A 19,829-nucleotide genomic window follows, 5' to 3' on the forward strand; every position below is an offset into this window, starting at 1 on the left:
GGGGGAGATAATTTGGGAAAGCACTATTAATAACAGTGGAAAGCATTATTTTTAATGAAAAGAACAAAACTACTTTGCTTAATTGTCTTCTCTATCATTTCATCTTTGGAGGAATAGCAGATCTGTTTTGTTTGTTTTCCACGATAATTCAGTAGCATTAATCTTAAAAGCACAATCCGCTTTCCTGTGGATTTCTCAAGCTTTCGCAGATGAGAAGCTTGCTCTCAGAAGCCCGAAGCCACAGACTATTTGTATGTAGAGGTCCACGGCATACTTCTGTCTTTCGAGAGACAATTAGATGAAGTTAATATTTACTGAGCAGCTACTGTGTGCCAGAGAACCACGTTCTCTAAGTACGTTCTCTCATATAATCTGCGACACACAGGGGCCACGGCTGAGGGCTCCACTTGACAGATGAGGAAACTGAGGCCAAAAGGGTCAACTCATCTGAGGGCATCTAGCTTGTAAGTGGCAGAGTCGGGACCAGGGACCTAAAAGTCACTGTCAGTGAGAGACGCATCCCAACATCCTGCTGTTGGCCAAACACCCCATGGGCCTTTGCACCTCCCATGCTTTTGCTCAAGCCCTTTTCCCCACTTGGAATGCCAATGGTTCCTTCTCCCCGTCCCACTCCTCCCTTCCAAGACCCAGCTTCAACAATACTTCCATTGTAAAACACCCTCCTTTCTCAGATTAGAAACTAGAAAGATAAAGAACAAAGACAAAAATAAAGGGCAAAAGAATGTGCTCTTGCTGTGGCCTGGTAATAATCTTCTAGAAAGTACCACTCACAAACAAGAGCAGGAATTTATCTAGTGAACCGGCTGAAAGAAAACATGCACAGGCATCTCCAGGTGAGAAGCACAAGTCCTCTGTTTCCATAACTACTGGGGGCAATGGGTGGCTCTGGAACAACCCCCACCATGCCCCCCGCCCCAGACAATCCACTCCACATGCTACACCATTATGTCCAAAGGACCAGAACTGGGCCTCCCCTGTAAAAACCCTTTGTCAGCATCCCACACGGGGCTGACAGAGTTCAACAGGAGTTTCATGTCAGGCTGGACCTAGTGCTGGCAAAGCCACTGTCCGCTACAGAAGATACAATTAAGGTTGGATCAGGGAGACCAGAAAATGATTTCGGGGGAAAGGGCTGGTTTATTATTATTTTTTAAGATTTTATTTATCTGAGAGAGAGACAGAGAGAGAGACAGATAGAGAGAGAGAACATGATAGGGGAGGGGGCAGAGGGGGAGGGAGAAGCAGACTCCCCACCAAGCAGGGAGCCTGACTCGGGGCTCGATCCCAGGACCCCAGGATCACAACCCGAGGTGAAGACGGGTTAACTGAGCCACCCGGGCGCCCCGAGAAGACTGTTTTATTACCAGCGGAGTGGGGGGGGGGACGAACAAAAGTGGCCCATTTCCACAAGCTTCATTTAATTTATATGGAGCCTTCCCCCGCTCAGTAATTGAATGTATTATTTACTTTGGCCAGCAATTGCAGCATGTGGCTTTCCGACCAACAATAATAGGCTTTTAAGGTTCAGAGCCATAGCATTTAGAAACTGGAGTAAAAATCAGCAGATAAATTATTAAACATGAAGTGGACGCCACATTCCCACCCCTCCTGCGGTGGCTCGAAGTGTGGGGTGAGGCAGACAAGGAGTCCGGGGTACGGACACTGAGGATACTAACCACCCACACAGTGTGTACCAGGCTGTTCTGACACTGCTATCACCCGGTGTGGACCGAGGCCATCATGGGGCAGCACAACAGAGCAAAAGCCACCCAGGGCTCTTGTCAAATAGCTCTTAGAACAGCAAATCTTTGATAATGGGGGAGACTTTATTTAGTTTAAGAATTTTTATTTTGCCTTTTTTTTTTTTTTAAATAGCAGGAAGCCCCATCCGGGGTCCAGTCATAATAAGCTTACAATAGTTTAGATCATGGTCCTTGGTTTCCAAGTTGGGAGAAGAAAGATCTAGGCTCCTACAGTGTCCACTTATAGTTCATAGGTCTGATACCGGCAGCTCACAATCCATTCCTTATGTTTCAAGTTATGCAAAACTCGGGAGTTCACACGTTAAGTCCACTATTTCTGAACTTTTTAAGAGGGAACCAGTTTATAACAAAGATTTTAAGTTTCTTATATCTAAGCTTATTAATGAATCCAATGTAATCTTCGTTTTGCATAGCATCAGGGTTCTGGGGGTAGCTGTCCATTTTTGTTTTACCTTGTTTCTTGCTAGCCCATCATGCTTACTAAAGCAGGTGCTAGGAGAAAGTTCCACATTTACCAACGACACACAAGGGTAGGTGGGGAGAGTAGATAAGCAACACACACAGTAAGAAAACACACAGATCAAAAGTATAATGACAATCGTGAGGAGGACAGTACAGAGCATGATAGACCGGGAAGGTGCCTTCAGCCAGAGCAGGCAGCAAAAGCTTCCCTAACGAGGGGAGGCTTGATTCTCATTGCCTGCTTGGTAATTAAAAAAACAAAACAAAACAAAAAACCCAAGTATTTCGGGGAAAATCATTTTAGAAAGAGGGAATGGCAAGTCAAAGATTCTGAATTAGAATACAGAGTCGCATGTTCAAAGAACAGAAGAGAGCCAGGGTGGCTTAAGTACGGTGTAAGAAGAGGACAAAAGGCAGGCAGGTACCAGATCGCCTGAGGACTCCCAGGCAAGGTGTCTGATGTACTTACAGATGTGGTGGGAAGCTACTGGAGTCCCCAGGAGTCAAAAGCAAAACTCAACAGAGTTTGAAAAGGCTGATGGCTCACAATCACATTTGAAGGCCCCAGTGCCCAGAGCTGCCCCAGGTCAATGAAGATACAGACCAACATACCAGAACGGCCATGCCAAGGACCACTCTCCAATAAGCCAAATAGCCCACCCAAAACAACGGCAGCAGTGGCAGATGGCTAACCCTGGCGTTACAAACTGTGAGGTCAGGTGAGAGACGGGAGCGGAGGGCAGACCATCACTGAAAACATCGGCCCACCTCGTGCGGTGCCACAGAAACCTCCAAGTCAGTCACTCCAGCTTCCCAACTGTTCGCCTTGCAGATGCTCTATCACAGCGGTGACGGGCACAGCCTTGAGTCAGACAGATCAGGGGCCGAGCGCTGGCTGCTGAGCCCCTCCCTGCCTCGGGTTCTCACCTGGGAAAGGAGGCACCAAGCACAGCACCGCCTCACGTGGCTGTTGGGAGGATGAAATGAGACAGTACGTGCAAAGGGCTGGCCACACACGCACACGCTCCAGCAACGGTGCCTGGATCTCCCGCACGCTCTGTGTTATGGCCTGCTGGATGGCTACCTTGCTGGCAAGGCTCTGCGCGCATGACCTTGACACATACCATCCCAGAGGTGAGAAGCACATCCTGTAGCAAATACCTGCAGCTCAAACACTATGCCCAGCGCTTTCTCTTGGCTCGAGTGCAGAACAGGCAAGGGAGCCAGGGAGTTGATGATCTAGAAACAGCCTTCAGTCAACGACAGATGGAATCAAGAGCCAATAACCCTCTTCCCCTGCCCCTCAGGTGGGGCAGTGCCGAGGCCGTCTGACACCCCCTCCCAGAGGTCCCCAGGGGGGAACGCACCTCAGCTGCCCACAGCGGTAACCTGCCCAATAGCACACCTTTTGTTGGCTCCCTTCCCTTCCCCGTCTCAGCCCCCCAGCACTTGACCGACACTCTCGGGGAATGCCTCCCAAATAAACCAACCGGCTCCTGTACCTCGTACAGAAATGGGTCTTGAGCAGAATTTTTATCACTAACAGCAAACCATAGAGAGTATTCTTTCTATACTTACTAGCTTCTGTTTGTAGGTCTCTGGGGTTTCAAACAAACATCAACAAAAAATAAACAGCCATGTGCTACAACGAAGCAGTCCTAACTTGTAACATTCTCTAGCACACTCATCCTGGGGTGTCGAGCTGCCTTCCCTGGCCTGTGTGAGACAGGTTTCAGAAGGTCCTTACGGGGAAAGAGCTTCACGCTGTCACGTGTCTGACTCTATAAATGTGGGCACGTCCAGTGTGCCTCCTGCTGAAGAAACAGACTTAAAACTCATCGCCTCTTGATCCGCTCTTTCTTTCCTTCTTAGAGAAATCTCTCTCTCTACACACAGGTGCATGCACGCGCACACACACACACACACACACACACACACACACCGGAGTCGGCTTTCCTAGGCAGCCAGGGAATGCTCAGAGGACAGAACGATGGGCTTACCTTGGGAGAGGCACTGGTTGGCCAAGGCAACCTGACCAGAATGCAGGTAGAGATTGAGGCGCGTGAAGATGCCCACCAGGGAGGGAATGGTGATGAAGCAGTAGGCAACGCAGGCCTAGAAGGACGGGAAGAAACACGGCAGGTGACATAAGCAGCCCCATTGCCGCAGCCTGGTCCCCTTGCTTTCATCCATCCCATATTTTCAAGTAAGAAAACCACTGAAAATAACAACTCTCCTCATTCTGAGCCCCAATTTTCTCCTCTTGCCTCTGCAGCTTACTCCTGATGCCTCTTCGGGAGGAGGGAGACAGGCAAATAAGGAGCGTAAGGGTGTAAGAAAAATAAATCCTCCTCTGTCATCGCAGGAAGTGAACAGGTTAACACCTGCCATTGACTAAGAAGCAGACTTTTAAACCAATTACTTAAAAATATGGCGGCAATTAGGAGAAATTGCTCGAAAAGGTTTTGAGGTGGTTGGCTCCGAGAAAAGAGGTATGAAGTCAGGGCAGGGATGGTATGCTTATTTCTCACCATCTTCTTTTTGGTCCAATTCCATTTTTTTAAAAAAAACACAGATAGGGATTGCTTTGATAAAAAGACCTGCCAGGTACAGGCATGAGCCAGAGAAAATGCAGCTCGCACAAAACTGCAACCCACCTCCCAACACTCCCTCCCCCCATAACACATATCCAAATGGAGACTTCTTTGATCATTTCTTTTGAAAATACCAAGAAAAGTGGTTCGTCCATAGATACTTAAGAAGGAAAAATTAATCTGGAAAATCGATACTTGATCGCCCCTAGGACACACTTGTCTTTTTCTGGGAAGAGCGTTGTATAAACTTGCAAATGAAACACCTCACTGGAGTTCAAAGTCTGGGAGTCTTATCTCTAGAACATACCCGGACAAACGCAGCCGTCTTTCTGGAATGATTTCCTTTCATTACTTTTCTTGTTTCCATTGCCAGCCGGTTTACACTCTGGATTTATTAATTAGAAAACAAAACAAAAACAGAAATAATTATGAAATGATGGCTGACTCAGATTAGTGTCTTCCATAGAGATCTGGACATTAACTGCATACAAGTCAGTAAGAACGAGCTATGTGGGGCCAAGACTGCTTAGCTCCCAACCCTGACCTGCCAGAGGAGTCATCAGGCCTGATTCAGTCTCAGCCCTGAGCAAACATCTCCAACAGGGTACGAACAAAAGGCACTCACTGAGTGAGTCATACCTATCAATTGGCATTGTGAATGACCACTTTCTGGTTTAATGAATAGCCAGGGTTCACTTCATTTCCAGAAATCCCGCACAGTAAGCGTGAGATCTTAGAGATCCTAAGAGAAACCTCCAAACCCGAGAGCCAGGACCCAATTCAGCAATGCAAGACTAACATGAACTTGAAGAAGAGCAGCTCCCACATCACACTCACAGCATACAGGTGCTGTTCTGAGAGCTGTGCATTCATTAGCTCACTTACTCCCCACAACCCCACAAGGTGGACACTGTGAGCTCCCCCGACTTACAGAGGAGGTCTCTACCTTTAGGTCTTAAGTTCAGCAATGCTACATGACCTGCCAGGCAGCAAACAAATATATAAAAAGGTTGCTCTCCTTGAATTTACATGGAGCAATTAAAGTCTTTCCACAAATATGAAAAGTTTGGACCTATGGTTCCCAAACTGTGTTCCATGACATCCTCAAGGGTTGGAGCAAACTCAACAGGGGCACCACAATTTATTAGGCAAACAGAGTGATGTTCAGTTGTGGAGCACTGTGGAAACCGCCGGCGCGGGGCGGCTCACGGACTCAACACCGGACGGCATCCTGCTCCTCACAGCGATGTCCTATGTTGGTGAAACTGGGTTTTCAGCAGCTGTTCTGATAAAAAGCAAGCACTGTGCAAAAAGCGACGTGGGGCAAGAAAAACCAACGTGGAACAGGGAACAAGGGTAGTGATGCCAATCTGATGCGAAGGTTTGAGAAGTGGTACTGTGCCCAACAGATACACACACTTATTAGTAACTCGGATTATTTAAGAATAAAAATACAGTAATTTTTCTTTCAATTCACATATATTGTTATTTCAAAGGCTATCCCGTTGTTAAGGCATAAATACTTAAGCTCTTTGAGTCTAACTTCTTAACCAACAGAACTGTTAATTCTTTCTTTTGGCCTGGGGGCGCCATGAAAAGCTACCAAGACCCAACCATGCTGGGGCTCTGGGTAAGCTATTTGAGCCATAGGTTACTATTTCTATAACTCATCAGTGCAACCCACTTTGCTGCTGGCATACAGGAATGAGAACATGCTTATTTCAGAGAAAAAGAGGTGCCCAAAAAACCCCATCCAAAGACAAAGTGAAACTGCAGATTTGATTAATCTTTGAGAACCCACCTTTTATACCCTAAAGAATAGGAGTGTTATGGGGCCACATTGGAGTTCATTAAACTCCATACCTGCCATACAAATAATAAATATTTACTGAGAAAACAAACGAATAAATGAGAATTCTTACGTGAATCAACTGCACGAGAACAGGTTCCAGGTTGCAAAACATTGACCTTGCCTCAACATAAAAACTGAGCTGTTGTTCAAAATCACGGCCAAAAGAAACCTAGAAGGGAAAAGATGCTGAGAATGTTATCCCTAGGCACCTGTAAGCACACACCACTGAGAAGTGTCCCTGAGCTTCGAGTGCTAGGGGAAGTCTGTGATGACAAGTCACCAAAAATCCCACCAATATGAATGGGTGGAAATGCCAAGGATATACGAGCGTGCGCGCGCGCACACACACACACGAGTGCGCGTACACACTGGAATATACTCCAATTAGACTTTATGTGACTTCGCTTAGCATATAACTGAAGTATTACTATACCACCTCATCGTTATGACGTGAACACTGGAGTAGAACATAAAAAGACCAAAGGGTATAGAACAGAATCTCAGAATGTAAATCGGATTTCCCAGGCTAAAGGAAACTACTGGAAAGGAAATAATGGAATTTTGTTTGTCAGCTGTGGCCTTTTCACAGAACATAAATTTGGTTATTGGGAGCCAATGGTCAGAGGTTTTCCCTAATAAGAGCCACACCTTTCTGCATCCTGATGGGGAGACCAAACTCACCAACTTAAGGGTGGGAGCCATACATGGGAGTTTCTCCAACAATAAAAATCCCCTCTTCTCCTATTTCTTCACATTTATGAACAGCTGGTTAGGAGGACAAACTTGACTGTTCCAGCAATCATTTTTGCCCAGAGGAGGTTTAACACGGCCATTTCCACTATAGCCATCAGGTTTCCCGTCTTATTTCCTCATATTCTTTTCCATTCTAACTCGGGCGGNCGCGGGGGGGGGGGGGGGGGGGGCTCTCAGACAAAGCCATAAAGGGATAAAATACCACCTGATCAGCATATGAATCAAAGGGCAAGGAGAGTCACGTGGTAAAATGTGCATTTCCTAACAGAGCAACTAAAAGGTTAATTCTGATTTTGCCTCAGAATGGATTATTTTACCTACAGAGTGTGGTGAACGATGACACTGACCCCTCTTGTTGCACAAGTCACATTTTCAGGGTCGTTTTCAAAGTGATCTAGTTATTTTCCTCTTGGTCAGCTTTTGTCTTGACATTTGTGTCCAAACAGGATACTGGCAGCAGTTGCTACTTTAGCTTTGGGCACGAAGAATGAAAGCAAAGGTGGTTGTGGCTAGGAGGGGATGGTGGGGTTGTTCCCAGAGAAGTTGCAAGAATCCCTCCCCCTCTGCTTGGCCTTCTGCACGTCCCTGCGGACTCTTCCCATCTGGGGGTGGAATCTACTTTCCTCCCTCTCCAAGGCTTGGGCCCGTGAGTGCTTTGAACAACAGAACCCAGTAGGACCCAGCACCGGTCACTGTGTGATTGCTGGAGTTTGGTCTTAAAAGGCCCTGCAGCTTCTGTCCATGCCCATACCATATAAAAGAGCTCGGCTGAGCTGGCTGGATGATGGCAGAACAAGAGAAAGAGGCCACACCAGTGAGAAATGAGGCGCCGACAGCCTGCACCAAGAGCCCAGACATGGGAGTGAGGTTGTCCTGGATCCTCCATGGCCCCAATCCTGGTACACAGAGCAGCCTGGCTCCACAGTCAACCCCCCAGGATTGTTAAGAATTAATAAAACACTGTTACTTAAAGCTGCTAAGTTTTGGGGCGCCTGGGTGGCTCATTTGGTTAAGGGGCTGCCTTCAGCTCAGGTCACGATCCCAGGACCCTGGGATCGAGCCCTGTGTTGGGCTCCCTGCTCAGCGGGTAGCCCGCTTCTCCCTCTGCTGCTCCCCCTGCCTATGCTGTCAAATAAATTAAATCTTAAAGAAAAAAAAAAAAATAAAGCTGCTAAGTTTTGGGGTGAGTTATGCAGCAATTTTGCCCCTCCCCCCAGCATCGTTTCACCATCACCTGAAGAGCAGCACAGCAGCTACCTCAAGGAGCCCCTACTCCCCATTCCCAGAATCCACGTGATTGGGGCTGTGCGGGCGTGCATATGCCCCCCCAGGCCTGGTCAGTCAGTGTGTTCCTTCCCCCTCATTGTAGCAATCCGTTCAGGGACGAGCCAGTGACCAAGTTCATCTAGAGACTCAATCCCAGGACTTCTGCTGAGCCCTTCCCGCTGGGCCGCAATGCGGGCGGGCAGGGGAACCTGGAGCTCTTCAGGGGAGTGCGCCTGCCTGGGAGGGCACCAGAGCGGAACACCGAGCAAGACATACACAGACAGCAGGTCCTGATGATACCAAGGAGACCCCGCAGCCAGTTGCTCCTTCAGAGAGCTCCATTCCTGGACTCTGTGTCCCTCATCCCACCCCACCCTCCTTTTTTTATTCCTTAGGCCAGTTTGTCTTGGCTCTCTTTGCCCCCGGGGGAGCGCTGGCTAATGTAAGATGTTTTCTAATTTCATCTTATCTTAATAAAAATGAAAAGCACCAGGGAACATAATGTTAACTGCTTTCACCGGAGTTAAGGACAAACAATTACATCACATTTCCAAGTGCCCTGAAACTTCTTCCCCAATACTTACCATTTTTATAAATCCATTAATCAAATATGCCAGCGTCCTTTTCTCATCCTCAAGAGTGAGTGCACTAAAATCAATAATGGTACATAATTAACATTGAGGCAATAAATGAAAGTTTCTAAAGAATATATGAGAAGTAAGCAATTTAACAGGTAAGAACACTTTGCATTTTCCAGATTTAAACTCCCAACAGGCTGTATGCGTGTCTTCTGATGAAAATATATCATCCAAATCAACATAATTTAAATGTGTTTCTCATCTCTCTCAAAGATGGTGTTTTCAGGACATGTTTATTAAAAGCAAAGGAGAAGGAAACTTTCCTTCCCTTGGAATTTGGACAGCAAGGTCCAACTGCAAATTTTCATATTCCAGAGAAGTTCTGTGCAACATTTTGGGATAAAAATTTCAAATAGCCAACAAAGTCGAAAGAAGTTTACAACAAACACCCACACACACGCCACCAGGATTCCACCATCATTGTACTGTATTTGCTTTATCACATAACTACCCGCTTCCCTCTCCAACCATCAGTCCAGCTCATTTTGGAGAAGCATCTTAAAATACAGATCGCAACTGCCTCTATTTAATAGCAGTATTAATACAAACACAAACAAGAAAATGTCACGACCTTAAGCTCCAACTACACATGTGACGGCCTATTAATAGTTCCCTCAATTTTTTTTTTTTTTTTAAAACTTCAGAGCCTAGAGAAAACAGCAGCCAAGTTTTTTGTGTGTTGGTTCATCCTAGGGGAGAGTAAGTACTGGCAAAGACCGCATACCGTCTGCTAACAAAGCAACGTCTCTTTCATTCTTTGAGACTCCATTTCCCAGCCCCCTCTGTAGCTCAGTACGACCACAGGACAGTTCTGGCCAACGGGATGTGAGCACAAGTGAGGGTCCGAGTTTTCTCCCAGAAAGAAAATTGCTGTCCTCCAATGACTGCAGGCTGTACACGGACACGGTCGAGGTAAGCCAGCTTCCCCCAGGGAGACAAGGACAACACCCCCAGAGGGATGGCCGAGCAACAAGACTGAAGGAACTTGGATGGTGTTCTACAGAGGAGTGACCCTACCCCAACTTTCTGATCTCATACCTTTAGCAAGAAAGAAAGAAACTTTCTATTTTACCGCAGCTAAAACCCGCTATCCTACTAAGACAAATGCCTTTCTGATGTGTTTTGTGCCTTTATTTCTATTTCTGCCCAACTAAAAAGCCTATCAGCTCCATGTATTATGAAAAGTCTCAATATTTGGTTTTGGTAACTACTCATGAGATGGACCACGCCAGATCATGAAGATTCTAAAATTCAGAAGGAAAAAAAAGAAACACGATTCATCTTGCTGATGGTTAAGCTCCAAAACCGTCTTCTCCATTCTTGTAACATTTTCCAGTGACTCAAACTGCTGTGCTTAAAAATTCTTTGGGGACTAAAATTTCAGCCACAAATAAGCAGGAACTGCTTCAAGCACAATCAAATGGAAACATGTAAGGAAAAAAAACTAGAAAGCAAAAGGAGTGATAGTTTGGCCTCTGACCCAGAGGTAAGGCCAACGCATAGGACTGAGTTTCGAGTCTACTGGACACCTAGAGCCCTTCATGTAAGGAACAGAAGCCATTTCATTTGCATTTCAAATAATTGTCTAATAATGAGAAAAACTGTAAAGGCTCTGTTACTGGATGAGTGAACTCATTATTATCCTATCTGCTGCTCTCAAATCTCCAGGAGACGTGGAGTTTGAGTTCACTTGGATGAAACCAGCCTTTTCCTCTCAACAGAAATCCCTTTGTAAAAACATCTGCCATCTCAGGACGCCTCGGTGGCTCAGTTGGTTGTCTCTGGGTTTAGGTTCAGGTCACGATCTCAGGGTTGTAGGATCAAGCCCCACATTGGGCTCCGTGCTCAGCGTGAAGTCTGCTTAAAGAGTCTCTCCTTCTGCCCCTCCCCCCACTTGCTCTTGCTCTCTCAAATCAATCTTAAAAAAAAAAAAAAAAATCTGCCATTTCATTTTCTCAGGAAGGTTACCCTCAACCTCTCTCTTCTCCTGGACCGGAATGTCCTCCTCAGCATGAATTTTAATAGACCCTATAAAATAATATTATCCACAGTGGCAGCTTAATGCAGTAATTCCCCACTGCACTATTATGTGGTATTAAGACCCAATCCATGGGGCGCCTGGGTGGCACAGTGGTTGAGCGTCTGCCTTCGGCTCAGGGCGTGATCCCGGCGTTATGGGATCGAGCCCCACATCAGGCTCCTCCGCTATGAGCCTGCTTCTTCCTCTCCCACTCCCCCTGCTTGTGTTCCCTCTCTTGCTGGCTGTCTCTATCTCTGTTGAATAAATAAATAAAATCTTTAAAAAAAAAAAAAAAAGACCCAATCCATGTTATGTTTCAGCCTTAAGCGTGGCTTACTTCACAGAGTCATGCGTGGTCTTGCATACATGCAAAAGGGCGTTCAGAATGACAGGGTCCTTTGTGGGCTCTTGCTGATGCCTACAAGACATTTAAAGACAACAGAAGTTACGTCCATTCACGGCAATGAAGGCACGGATTGAGTTTCTCCTCTATCACGTATGTTTGAGAATAGCAAATTACCCAGTTGGCACCGAACATGTAATGGTCTGGTTTTTCTCTTAATTCTTCTTTCAATAAAAGTTTGCTTTTTTGCACATATTATAACTTCTCCTAATATCACGGTAAATCCAACAAAATCATGGTAAAGCTGCTGCATTTCCTAAGTCAGGAAATGGGCAAACCCGATTTTTTTTTTTGCTATGTTTCTTTCTCAAGCAGTCTACGACCTGTCTACAACTGTGTGAAATGCCAGGCAAAATTATTAATCTGGCTTTCCAAATAATATAGAAGGACACGGTCTTATAACACATCTTTATGTAAGTAAAGGAGGTGTATTTGTTCCAAGCATATGGAATTAATCTTTTAGGAAGACAACACAAGGAAAGCTTAAAACATACATTATTCAAGCAACATCTAACTCAATTTTCCAAACTGGGGTTATTTAAGTTCCATCTTAACACACTTTATTTTACCATTTTTATATATTTAATATTTAAAGTGACATTAACTTTTTAAATTTAACTTCGTCCTAGGAAAAAAAAAGTACATGACAACACCAATTAAACTAGTTCTAAATTATCGAATATACTTTAAATTAAAAAATACAACTTTTAAAATCAAAATAAAAATCTCTCCTCCACGTGCCACCTAGATTTAGTTCCTGTACCACCAACAGTAGGCTGTTTGGGGAAACGCAGATTTAGTCAAAAGGAAAGCAACTAAATTTAAAAACTGATCACAAATGTAAGCATTGAAGACGGTAAGCTTTTTACCTCTGCGACCTTGACAAGTATGACTTTATTTTTATCTTTTAAAATGTTACTCCCTAAGGAGTTCATTAACAGATTGCTCCTTCCAAAAACACATTGGAATACAATGTAGGTGATGGCCAGGCTCCAGCTACTACTTAGGACTTTGTCTTCTTAGGCACTAACTACAAACTGTTATCAAGGCTGCTCCTTTTAATGTGGTTTTCCTCTCCGTGTTATTTTAGATGTTAAATACACACATTTCATTAGGCCTCCAAGGACACAGAGTGATTCTTATCTACATGCTTCACAGGGGCATCGGGAATCCAAGCTTCTGGTGACTCCGTGTTACACTTACTTGATAAAAACTTCCATGATGCATTTGCAAACCTCCACCCGCACACTCTCTTTTTGGAACATGTCCAGAAAAGGCAAAAATTTTTCCTAAAAATTAAAAAAAAAAAAAAAAAGCAGCACTCTAAATGCAATCAACACAAGTTACTAGAAGGGATTTGTGGGTCCCTTTTTCTTTGAAGGTCAGAGCAGAGATAGAGTTGTTCACCTCTCTGCGGCAGGTCAGATGAGGACCCACATGAAAGCAGGTCTGTAAAAGCTAGTAGGGTTAAAGCTACTTACACGTCCCAGGGGTCAGGGGTGGGGCCAGTAAACATTTTGGGAACCATCTGGGCAAGCTTTAGATGACCAAGGGCTTTTGCAAGTAACAACACACAAGGTGGGCTTCCGTCTTTTTTACGATTGTATTGACCAGAGAAAGCAAAGCCAGTTGTTGAGAGTGGCTCCCGCGTCCTGACTCTACATTTACTAACTGCCGTCTTTCTCAAGTTACCCCACCCCCTCCGCATCAGTTTTCCCATCTGTAAAGTGGGAATCGTACCGCTCCTACTTCCCAGCAGTGTTGCGAAAACGGTACAAGGCAACGCGTGCAAAGTTCTAGAACTTTGCTCTAGTGCTTGGGGTATGGCGAATCTCCAAAAAATAAGAGGTTCTATTTTTAAAATAAACAAGAAACAAACACAATTCTGTGAGTGTACATGCATGGAAACCAGAAAGGGGAGGAATCCCCTAGATTTGTACTCGCCCAGGGCAATGCAGCTGACGTGAAGGGGCATCGTGGGGTATTTTAAAATGTGAGGGACACATAAAAAAAATTTCAACTCTGTCAGACACTGAGACAACTATTAGTTCAACGTATTTCATAGTTCCAACATTAGACTGCACGTGTGACAGAAAGCGAGTATCATACGAAAATCAGTGTGAAAGAGGAGATGAGGAAAAGGACGTCCGGTCTGACGCCAAGGTCTGAGAAGCTGTGTGGTGTTCAAGAGGGGAACACATTCCATGAGCGAGTCACGAAAGAAACAGTATTTTCCTCTCGTCTGGGTACTCCTTTTTCGAACACTCATTAAGTTGTTATGCCATAAATACTGAAGTTGTTTAGACCTAACTACTTTCTGAAAGGAGCTGTTAAGTATTTCTTTTGGCCTGGGACACCATGAAAACATGACTGAGACACTAAGTGAACCTCTGACTCAGACACAAATTTCCAAAGCTAATTAAGGAACGCTACTTACCACTGAGAAAAGAATGGAGAAATCATGGAAGTGGGCAATCACTTTCTTAATTATTGACTGAAGCTGCAAAACCGAACAGAAAACACATCTTATTTAATAAAACTTGGAAATATTTTTTCAAGCTTTTCTTTCTACTTAATCTCTACACCCAATGTGGGGCTCGAACACACAACCCCGAGATCAAGAGTCACATGCCCCACCAACTGAGCCAGCCAGGCGCTCCAGAAGTGGGCTATTTCTAAAAGGCAACCTTCTTTCATAATCTGAAATTACAATTACGATACAGAAAGGCTGGATGTCTCAGGAACGGGAGATTACCAGGGGTAGGTTAGGCCCTGTCTCAGTCTGAGTTTGCCCATCTTACTCTGTAGTCTTGGGGAAGCTACTTCTCAGCCTCGTCTTCTCCTTCTGTAAAATGGAGAGCAAAGCAGGATCTGGCTCACTGTGAGGGTTAAATGGAATGTGTCATGTAAGGCGCCTAGAGCAGTGCAGTGCCTTTCCTTGGAGAGCTATTAAAGTCAGCTATGACTATTCCGGCCACAGAGCCATCACAACTACTCAACACGGCCACTGCAGCTCAAAAGCAGCCAGAAAGAGCATGTAAACAAATGGGCGTGGCTGGTTCCAATAAAACTTTATTCACAATAACAGGTGGTGGGCTACATTACATATGGTCTATGGGTCATACTTTGCAGACCCCTGTTCTAGCTCGTCAGGGCCCTGTGTTTCCCAACGACTTCCGTGGAGAGGCGACGAACAGAGTTTGCTGGTGGAGTCGAAGGCCACATCGTTCCCCGAGGATGGTGGCACACTCTCTAAGGTCGGCCTCAGATACCCAGGTACTGATGTCCACCACCCCTCACCCCGAGATGCACACAGTCTTGTTGACAGGGAGAACCACAGAAGCGCTCCTTCTGAGGAAAATATAAACCCCTGCCCCTGGTTACTGTCAAGAAGAGAAGATTTACTGACAGGTACTTTTGTTTATACTAAACATGTTGCTGTTGAAATCATTTGTTTAAATTGCTTAAGACAAGGGGCTCCCAATTCTTATAGGCGGCTACCCAGAATGCAGGCTGACCCTTGGGGTACCTTTTATTTTTTTATTATTTTTTTTAAAAGATTTTATTTATTTATTTGACAGAGAGAGAAAGAGACAGCCAGCGAGAGAGGGAACACAAGCAGGGGGAGTGGGAGAGGAAGAAGCAGGCTTCCAGCAGAGGAGCCTGATGTGGGGCTCGATCCCATAACGCCGGGATCATGCCCTGAGCCAAAGGCAGATGCCTAACGACTGAGCCACCCAGGCACCCCGGGGTACCTTTTATAAATTACTTCTAGATATGACAGAATCGTAGAGTGTAATTATTCCTCTCTCTTAGGAATGGACGGCATTAAAATTATTATGTTAAAGTCTTCAATTGAATGGGTCCCTAGGAGTCAAGGTCTTACTAAATACTCCTTAACAAAAATTCTAATGCATCTCCATCTTCATATGCACCCAAGATCTTGACGACCCACAAGGGTATGACCCATCTCCTCTACACGCTTCATTCACTCCATGATGCTTACGAAGAGCCCATCGTGCGTGACCATACGTTGTTTTCCTCACCCCTAGAAAAACGTCAGGTACTCGGTGCCTACTCGATAAATTCTAATGATGAACTATTTTAATTAGCAAATGGAGAAAACACTCGAACCGAAATGTTAGAATTCTAATCTTCTTACAAGAACACGTAATTAATTTTCTTCTACTAAGTGAAGCTAGAAATTGATCCCAGGCAGTAAGTGCCAGAACATCACGTTATTAAATAAAAAATAAAATCTTAGCTATTAGGAGGAAAGTTACTTGACAGTAAATGAACCTTCGCTGGACTCTGTATTAGAGGGAAAATCTGCTCTCAAGCACGTTACTGAGTCCACTGACACAAGTACAGTATAGGCTGTGAAGAGACAATGAGAAGACACTAATGTTAAACTCTCTGGAGTCGATAACCAAATTGTGGTTACATAGAGAATGTCCTTGCTCTTAGGAAATATTCGTTGAATTCTTCAGAGGCAAAGGAGCACGATGTATGCAACTTATTCACGAAGGAGCCAGAAAAAAGTTTACACTAGGCATATGTGTGTGTACACATGATAATGATAAAGCAAACATGGAAAATGTTCACAGTTGGTGAATCTGACTAGAAAATAATGGGAGTTCTCTGAGCTATTGTTTCAATTTTCCAATAAGCTTGACTCTGTGTCCAAATAAAAAGTTAGTTTCACTGGAAAACACAGGCCCCTTACTTATCGTTGCCAAGCAACCGTGCCAAAGCAACCCATATCACATGCAATCCTCGCAGCCACTCTGAGTGTACGACTATCAGCCCCATTTTACAGGTAAGAAAACTGAGGCACAACAAGGTTAAGTAATGGAGTAAAGGGCAGATGGCGACCACATGGCAGGGCAAGGATTTGAACCCAGGATTGTCTGACTTTACAGTCTGACCCATGCAACATACCTAAGTGATTCAACAGAATAAAATTCCTAGCGTGGAAATGAGAAAAACCAAAGCTGTCACCTGAGGGTAGGAGTCTTCAAATGCACGATCTGGAGTCATGTGCTTGATGACATCAGCCAGAACGGTATTTACCTCTCGTTTCTAAGGGGGTGAAAATACACCTGTGTTAGATACTGAAAGGCAGTCACCGACCACTTTTCTGAGGGAAAGGACTAACATTTTCAGAACATATCACATGTGTTCCAGGAAATAGTTTCAACTCTTCTGCTGGAAATTATATTAAGGGAGAAATCCCACCCGTATCACAGTCCTGAAGGGAACTACTTCTGCACCTGGTCAGGACTAAAACATTGTTCTCAAATGTTCTGGGGTGTTAACGCTGTCCCCGCCGCTTTCCCTGAGCGCTGATAAAATCGGCCGCGTCGCTTTCTCCCTGCCTGTTGCTCCCCCGGCACTGGCAGATGGCGTGGCGAGGCATTGTGGGAAGTGCCCAGACTCACCCCTACAAGCTGAGTGACCTCAGTGCCTACCTCGGCTTTTGTCATCTCCATCAGGGGTCACCCAACCACCGTCCAAATTCAACCCTGTGCCTGTTTTCATACAGCTCATGAACTAAAAATAATTTTTACATTCAAACCGAAAAAATAATATTTCATGACAAAAATTATATGAGATTCAAATTTCAGCGTGCATAAAGTTCACTGGAACACACAGCTGTGTTCACTCATGTACTGTCTGTGGCTGCTTGCACGCTACAGTGATGGAATTGGACACTTGTGACAGAGATTGTATGGTCCATAATGCATCAAATATTTACTGCCTGGCTCTCTACAGAAAAGGTAGGCTGACCCCTGGTCCTTATAACAGGAATAGTGAAGCCTCCTGGCAAAGTCTCTCTGAGGCTGCACAGCTCACAGGTAAGGTGCCTGGTATTTGTTATTTAGAGGATTTGTACCACAAATATTTGTTATCTAAATAGTTGCCATTATGTTTACTCTCTTGCCTAATGCTCATTAAACTCCCTGGCATGGACATGTTTATCCCCATTTTACAGATGAGGAAGTGGAGGCTCAGAGAAGTTAAGTGACTTAGCTAGGGTCACACAGCTAAAAAAATAAAATAAAATAAATCGGACAATGGCTCTAAAAGGAACCAGAGCTCCCTGGAGAAACACCTGATGCTGAGTCTGGGATTAGAAATATGCCAGGGAGCCTGCAACATCTTGTCACAGTAAGCAAGGAAGGCATCCAAGACTATGAAGAACGTGTCAGAAGGACTCAGGAGCCAACCTGAAAAGGCATCCACTTGACAAAGAAGGGACAAATGAGCATCAGTAAGAAGAATGTAATTCGAGTATATTTAAATCCACGTGCTCCTAAAGATAACAGCAACCACTACTCACTGGTCACCTCTGGGGATGCTAAGGAATCAGATCCTGATTCTAAAACTAGTTAGTAAAGGAAAGGAAACGAACCAGCAGCACTCCTGCCCTTTCTGTGCAAACTGTACCTCAGGGTAACCAAACACCCGACGTGAGAAGTTTCTCTTTCTACAAGTTTCCCAGCTAATGAACAAAGAAGAGTGGACTGCAATTCCAAATATCACCATTTTGCAGCCCCCAAGAAACCGTGAGATGCAATGAGCGTCAGTGGCTGCCCACGTTAGAGAGAGACAGCCAGATACCATGAGCTTCCCAGGAGAAGCGCCCAACCACCACCCACAGTGCCCAAAACTTGAAGCTGATGAAGTCTCTAGAACTAACTGCTGACTGGCAGGATATACGGACAGAAGAACACCGTCACCAGATGAACTAGCTGGTCCAGACTGGGAAACTCTACAGGACAAAGGTCCCAATTTCTTCAACAAATAAATCACAGATTTGGGGGGGGGGAAGGGGAGGAGGAGGAGGAAAGAGAGAGAATTGACAGTTTAAAAGAACCCTAAGAAGTCTACTGCAATGTACAGACTTTATTTTAACTCTGACTGAATAATTCTAAAAAAAATCGCAAGACAACTGGGGAAATCTGAACACTGACTGGTTTTTAATGATATTAAAAGCAGTGTTATTTTTTTTTTAGTTAGGATAAGATATGGGGATTTGGTTTCAGAAAAGGGAATCTTATCTTTTACATATAGGTGCTGAGAACTGGAAGGTGAAGACACGGTGTTTGAGATTTGCTTCAGAATAACCCAGGGGTGGGGAGAAGGGGTGAAGATACAAATGAAACAAGACCTGTCATCAGTTGATCATTTCTGGGTGATGAGCTCAAGGGATATCATATGTTTGAAATTTCCAAACTAAAGCATAAAACCAAAATTGAACCAAAGAAACAAAATCAACAGAGCAGCACTTACATAACGCTTAAAATGAGGCCAAAACCAATTTACCAAATCAGAGGCCAGGTCGGTGGCTGCCTTTGACTTCCAACAGTTGGGGACTGTGACCGGGAGTAGAATTCAGGGGGCTTGGGGGAGTTATTCCCTACTTCCTGATCTGGACCACGATCACATGGGTGTACTTCCTCAAGATTCATTAGGCAGCAAACTTACGATGTATGCATGCTTCTTCTGCACGTATGCCACACTTTAGTTTTCAAAAGCTTATGCTACTGGCTGGACCCCCAGGGAGAGTCACAACGTGCTTCGCATTTAAGCATCTATGGTATCCCATGGTGAAAAAAACTGCTTCACTTGGTATAAGGGGGCATTTCCCCAATTTACACGAGAGCATGGAATACTTTTTTAACAGTGTACATATTAACACCCCACCACACTGTGACAGGAAGGATGTGATTTTTATAAATTAAGGACAATTACCATTGTAAAATGCCTAAGTGCCTCAGCTAGCCTCATTCATTATTAAAACATGAATAAAAATATAACTCTTCCAAAAACAATACCACAGGCCACACATACCGTGAAATGCTTGCAGGTGTACTCCACCCACACTTCGGCACAGTTAATGTAGTCCTGCGGAGAAAGAGCAAACACGTCTTTGCAGTAAGAGCACGACTGACCTTATGGGTAAAGGTCATCACGTAAAAAAAACCTTCAAAGGCTCTGACAATTCAAAGAACTTCAAGACCGGCTGGTTCATCTACAGAAAAGTCTAGCCC

At 44.7% G+C, this 19,829-nt stretch overlaps 1 protein-coding gene across 2 annotated transcripts in view; it reads right to left on the minus strand.

The window, feature by feature from the left end:
* Window positions 1-19,829, minus strand: part of VPS35L (VPS35 endosomal protein sorting factor like) — a 117,850-nt gene that overhangs the window by 39,106 nt on the left and 58,915 nt on the right. For both annotated transcript variants that reach the window (XM_011235811.3, XM_034670314.1), the window contains 9 exons: window positions 19,630-19,683; window positions 16,774-16,854; window positions 14,210-14,272; window positions 12,976-13,061; window positions 11,707-11,787; window positions 9,296-9,359; window positions 6,763-6,861; window positions 5,148-5,225; window positions 4,247-4,361 (listed from right to left, as the gene is read on the minus strand). In XM_011235811.3, the coding sequence (XP_011234113.2) occupies window positions 4,247-4,361; window positions 5,148-5,225; window positions 6,763-6,861; window positions 9,296-9,359; window positions 11,707-11,787; window positions 12,976-13,061; window positions 14,210-14,272; window positions 16,774-16,854; window positions 19,630-19,683 (721 nt within the window). The remainder of the gene's footprint in view (window positions 1-4,246; window positions 4,362-5,147; window positions 5,226-6,762; window positions 6,862-9,295; window positions 9,360-11,706; window positions 11,788-12,975; window positions 13,062-14,209; window positions 14,273-16,773; window positions 16,855-19,629; window positions 19,684-19,829) is intronic.

This window comes from Ailuropoda melanoleuca, chromosome 10 (assembly GCF_002007445.2).
Source record: "Ailuropoda melanoleuca isolate Jingjing chromosome 10, ASM200744v2, whole genome shotgun sequence".
Taxonomy (NCBI): Eukaryota; Metazoa; Chordata; class Mammalia; order Carnivora; family Ursidae; genus Ailuropoda; species Ailuropoda melanoleuca.